Consider the following 6,486-nt stretch of genomic DNA (forward strand, 5'->3'; position numbering starts at 1 on the left):
ATCATGGTGAACATTCAACAGTATTTATTAAAAACATCTAAGTCTATATAACAGCTAACAACAACCCTGATGAACAATGAATGTTTTAACCAATAAAAACCCCTAAGTCTTCATAACAAATAATAATAATCATAGGGAACATTCAACAGTTTTCACTAAGAACATCTAAAGTCTACATAACAATTAACAAAAAACATGATGAATATCAAATGGTGTTTACTAATAAAAATATCAGTCTTCATATCAATTAGCAATTACTATGATTTACAATGAGCACCCAATTGTTTTTTATCAAGAACACCCAAGTTTATGTAACAGCTCACAACAACCACAATGAACATCCATAAGTAACTACCAAGAAGGACATCTAAATCAAAATAATAGCTAACAACCATGGAGAACATCCAGTGTTTGTTTGTTTTTTACATAAAAACTCTTAACAACAACCAAGAACAACATTTAATTTAGCATAACATCCAACAAGCTCACCAATGTTTACATAAAGGTGTTTGGCAAAAACCTTTTTTCTAATAATACCTACAACTTAATTTTAAAATGTCTTTATAAGATCTCCAATAAACAAGTTCATTTCCTAAATATTTCTACCAAAGTATGAAAAAAAAATTTCTATGAAATGTGCTAAATGCTGATAATGGACTTGAATTATTTATAATTGTAAAATTTGATACTTTTTTGTTAATTTATTCTACTTCTTTCTAGACAGTTTCATTGCTGTATATTTCATTGTACTTGGTCTATGTAATGCTACACTAAACATCGTACAAGTCCGTTTTACTGTAACTACCAGAATATATTCAATTTGCTTGTTTAAAACTGTTGTTTAATTTGCTTTCATAATGACAAGACACAGAAGTAGTACTCTTTTGATGTTGCAAATTAAAACTGACTAGTAAACTCCTTTGTCACATTACTGTGTCTAGAAGTACTTCCTAGTTTGCTTCATATATATTATAATAATACACAGTTTTTGTACGTGCATGCACTTCATTTCAACAAATGTGAACAAAAAAAGGTTGATGTAGATACACTTTAGTAGACATTTTATATAACAACATGTTCAAAGCTTATCAAAATTTTTAAAAAGATCTAACTTTAGGCTGTATAATAACATTATAAGTTTGTTTATTGATAGTATCAAGTATGGTAAAGTTTTGCCCTAACTAAACTAAAGCAAAAAATTTACACAAATTAGTGTTAATTTATCTCTTTTTAAATATCAAATATATAGATTGTACTTAATAAAGACTTAACTAATGTTAGGCCTAAGACAAGTGGATTTGTATATTTTGGTGTCTTATTGCATTATTCTAGAAATCCCTTATTTAAAGAAGAACTGTTGCAATAAAGATACTAATTTGACTGCAAATGTTTTGTGTGTCTGGTAATTTAGAATAACTACTTCTAATAACAGCACTTTCAAAGCATGAATTGGCTAGGATATACAAAATATTTTATACATACATTGTGAATTAATGCCTGTGCTGATCGGTTTAGAAGGACCCTATCACACCACGAAGGACATCTTGTTCTCATGTAACTTGTTGCTCCCTGCATGTCCTCCCTGAATGGATAACTGTGGGTGGAGAAGCAACAATTACTTCTTTGACACAAATCAAGAAATCTGTTACGTTACTTACATAAACAGATATAGCTTATGAATGTTCTCCTTAAGCCTTATGTAAAAAAAAAAAAAATATCATTATAAACACAGAGTGAAAGGTTTATCATAACATAAATACATTATCCTACACTCTAGTTTCAATGCTGAAGAAAAATGACAATAGTATTGTAAAAATAATTGCTAAAACAGATCCTACTTTTGCCAAGATGTTAATAATACAGACCTATCATATTTGGGTACTGAAAATCAAACAGCTTGAAAGAGATATTCTATACATCTGAGATGTTTTATTTATTTCATTTTAGAACAATATATTTTATTTACAGTCTTACTCGGAGATACCCTGGTGAAAAATGATTAATGTGTTAATACAAAAATTACTTTCTTCTAACAGTAAGATGGTATTTAAAATTTGTATATTTCATAGCAGCATCTGATATATCACTAACCCCTCATCATAAAATACTGACATACAGAAGTATATCAATTCTCATAATGTTAAAAGCAGAGTAAATATTAATAAGGTCTAATGTTCTTAATGTCAACCATGTTAACAGATGTAGATATTAATAAAATCTATTGTGTTAAATACCTAAAGAATATTCATGTAAAAAATGTCTAACATAGTACACAAAACTGTGTTTATGTTGTATAAAGTAATAAATAACTTACAATTACTCATAAGAAAAACCTGCTAACTAACAGAATTACAACCTCTTTCATATGCTAATTTATCTAGAATATAAAAAACGTCTAACATAGTACACAAAACTGTGTTTATGTTGTATAAAGTAATAAATAACCTACAATTACTCATAAGAAAAACCTGCTAACTAACAGAATTACAACCTCTTTCATATGCTAATTTATCTAAATAAAATTTTGTCTGGTTTTAAAACCCTGTCAATTACATATTATATGCAATTACTGATAAAGTACAGTATGATAACACTATTTCTACAATTAAATTATGAAAGACTGATCACTATTATTACTACAAAAACTGTAAATGGTCTAGTCCAGATTCAATGTTAGAAAACCTTTTTTTGGAGGGAGGGGGGATAATTTCCATTGAATTATGTGGTCTTGACTGTTGTGGTGATATCAGTGGCTTAACTGTTTGATTTTTTTTTTCCTGGTGCATGGTTCCCACACCTTGTTTCAAATGGAATTCTCTTACTTTTCCAGATCTTTCCCTGACCATTTGATCTATGCTTCTAATGTATCATTGAACTATAGCAATATGATAACCAGCAAAACATTATTTGTGTATTGTTTAATAAAGTCAAGACAGGCTGTGTGACAAGAAACAGTTTCCTTAAATGTCATCTTTATCAGAACATACTTAACAAAGGCAGTTTATCCATTTTTTTGTGCATTCTGACCTGTTTCTCAATTTTAATTTAAATCACAAAAACGTTATTACAGCATAAACAACAACAAAAACTTTTAACATTTATGATAATTATGTTTTGACTTTTAATACACTGTTGTAAAATGGAATGGACTTTAATAAAAATGCTTCTCAAACATCAAATACCTGTTAAATCACTATTTTCTAATGTGCGTACATACACAAAAATGTAGAAACTTTCAACTGCTAACACACACTGCAATATTTACAAAACAACTGCACCTGTTAACAAAAAACATCCACTGATCCAGAACACACTGTATTATATTTGCAAATGCTCTGAAATTGTGTGTACTAAGATCATTTATACACCTATACCAAAAGTATTGAAATATTTGAGTTAGTATTCTAAGTATATATACAAGACACTTCATACATGGAATGACACTTGCTGGTAAATCCACCACATTTATACTTGCATTATAGTCTTACGCCATCATGATGTACAATCATACCCAAAGAAACAACACTAGCTGGCACTGACACAAATGTTACTGTAGGCATACATGTTCAACATTCATCTTTCCAAATACAGCTGTTCTTGCTTGGCTAATATACACATGTCTTGGCATTTAATTAGTTTTTATGATAATTTTTAAAATAGTGAAAATACTTTTATATAATAAACTTTGTTACAACAACTTTTATGACTCAATTTAACAAATTACATTCATATAATCTGAACAAATGGTTTGTAAGGTGTTGATGGTTTTAGTATGAAGTTGAAAAGTCTGTACATTTCTGTGATTACAGGTAACTTTTCTATTGATACATAATCACTGACAGTTAAATTTTACTTCATATAACTCTCAACACATTAAAAGAAGTATACCTTTTAGCCAGTTTAACTAAGTTACAAGGATAAATATACCCTTATCCACAAACTATTGTTGTATGGTAAGTATGGCTTCCCCAAAGTTTATTATGTGAGCAACAATTGACATCAAGACAATATATCAAATAATAACAGATCACTTTACTCAAGTACATATTTTACAGGTGCTAAAAAATTTAATCAGCTTGTTAACCTTATAAAGACAATGCTATTTTTAAACCTCTTTCTGTACATATTATTGCGTTAAATTCAAAATTTAATTAAACCACTTTAACGTCAATGTATTTTAATTAAATTATTATTATTATTATTATCAAATACGTTATAATTCAAAGTTAAATATTTTCTGAGTTTTATTCATTTATTTCAAAATAAACCTCTTAAACAATAATTAAAACTGCATATTATTCTGTACTGGCATCACTGCAGTTACAACTATCAACTTTAAGAGTTGGTATAGAAGAAACAGTATGTCTAATTTAGACATTTCCAGTCAGACGTTCAAATTACAGTGTATACAGGCTATTTACAAGTAATTCAAGAACATTTCAAGAACTTGTCCTGGGCTGAACGATTCTAAAAATTCCCGAGTTCAAAATAAACCACACTCACTTGCAAAGTAGAAGGTGAGTTGCTAAGCAACACTTTAAAATTGATTGCCATACTTATAACCAATAGAGAGAGCAGATTTTGCAGAATCTTTCCTGTAAATTAACTTTTACCTACAAGAATGTTAACACTAACTATGTAGGTGTACAATTCCTAAGTATATTGTTGAAAATCGTTGTCCCTAGTACTTGGCTGTTTTTCCTCACCTTATACATATTAGCTTGATAAATAGTTAAATCACATTTGGGATTTACTTTAATATTTTAGTTAATTATGTATTACTTGTGTTTTAAAATTCATAATTGAGAGGATAGTTGACTTTTTAAATTTATTCCATGCTTTGCCTTGGTCAACCAGCTTTCATAAAGTTAGTGAAAGTACACAACATTTTGCCAAAAGCTAAAACCGTTTCTGCCAATGTTAACATCATATCACCCATGGGCACCTGTAGGTGTGTGTTGACATAAATAATCAATGATAAAGAACGTGAAAGAAAATTAAAACATTAAAAATAAACTGTAAGTGAAAAGGTAAAGATGTGAAATTACTCATATGACCCAAAGAAGATATTGTAAGATTACTCCACAAAGAAATAAAAGGTATGTATATATATTTACATTTCTTAATTTCAAACATTTCACTGCACTGTATGTTGATGATAATAGCTAGAGTTAGTAATGTTGTAGAGGAAGTGGTAAGTAAAATATATGAACATTTATCTGAAAAACACTTTTGATATTAATTTAGAAGGTTCTAAAGATTAAACAAGTGAAATGTGAAAACCGTATGATAAAAAATAGTATTTTTTATACTTAACATGAAATAACCTTGCATGTGAACTATTCAGAGATTGAGTGCAAACAACTACATTAAATAACGAATTTTTAGTAGAAAGCAGAAAAAATCAAAATTAAATATTTCATTTTTATTAAACTACACACTTTTAAGAAAGTTCTTGTCAAATTTCAAACAATTTCATCCACTAGTTTCATTTTTGGAAAGAAACGTTATATGATTTACTTAACTAATCCTCGTATAGCATCCTAGTAGGGTTAAAAATATAGTTCATCATGAAATTAATGTCGCTTTTTTTAGATGAAAAAATCCGAACTTATATTTATAAAAACAAAACATTTATTAAATGAGATAGTCTAAATTCTTATTGATGATGCTTTTCCATCTTACGATCAGGTTGTTAATGCCCTGATTGAAGAAAACACTTGGCTTTGAAGCAAAAATCGTGTCAATTTCCTCTTTAACACCTTCCACATTTGCATACGTTTTCCCATTAAGATGGTGTTGTAGCGAACAAAAAGGTTGGTAATCTGATAGTGTCATATTTGGAGAATATGGTGGGTGGGGGAGAACTTCTATAATCTTGTGTTGCATCAAACATACTACATGTGGATGTGCATTGTCATGGAGAACAATAACACCTTTCTGATCGACGAGTGAAGGGCATTTCTGATGAAGGGCTTGATTTAAACATTCCAGTTGCTGACTATAGGTCTCTGCATTGACAGTTCACTGTAGATTGAGGAGTTTGAAATGAATTACTCCTTTGATGTCCCACCAAATGCAAAGCATCACTTTCTGCAGATGGAGTCCAGGTTTTGGGGTCGGAAATGGTTTTTGTCTAGGACTGAGCCATTGTTGTTGGCATTTAATATTCTCACAGAAAATCCATTTTTCATCACTGGCAACAATTCTGTCTAAGCAGAAGAGAAGAAGTAACATTCACACGTTGGAAATGATGATCATCGGAGAGTTCATGAGGCATCCAAACACCTTCTTTATGGAGTTTTCCCCATATTCCTTAGATGTTTACATATTGTTTCATAAGAGATATGCAATTTCAGGGCAATTTCACGAGTGTGTTGCCTTGGGTTAGACTCAACAAGCATCTTCAGAGCATCAATATCAATTCCAACATGTTGGCCCCTGCCATCACAGTTTTTAAGGCTGAAGTTACCTGAACATTCAAAA

The 6,486-nt window shown here is 29.8% G+C and overlaps 1 protein-coding gene across 1 annotated transcript in view; it reads right to left on the reverse strand.

Annotated features, from left to right (window-relative positions):
- The window catches only part of LOC106459760 (type I inositol 1,4,5-trisphosphate 5-phosphatase-like), a 104,881-nt gene that overhangs the window by 33,920 nt on the left and 64,475 nt on the right, over positions 1-6,486 (reverse strand). Inside the window, exon 13 of the mRNA XM_013919414.2 lies at positions 1,483-1,594. Coding sequence (XP_013774868.2) covers positions 1,483-1,594 — 112 coding nt within the window. The remainder of the gene's footprint in view (positions 1-1,482; positions 1,595-6,486) is intronic.

Source organism: Limulus polyphemus, unplaced genomic scaffold, assembly GCF_000517525.1.
Source record: "Limulus polyphemus unplaced genomic scaffold, Limulus_polyphemus-2.1.2 Scaffold657, whole genome shotgun sequence".
Taxonomy (NCBI): Eukaryota; Metazoa; Arthropoda; class Merostomata; order Xiphosura; family Limulidae; genus Limulus; species Limulus polyphemus.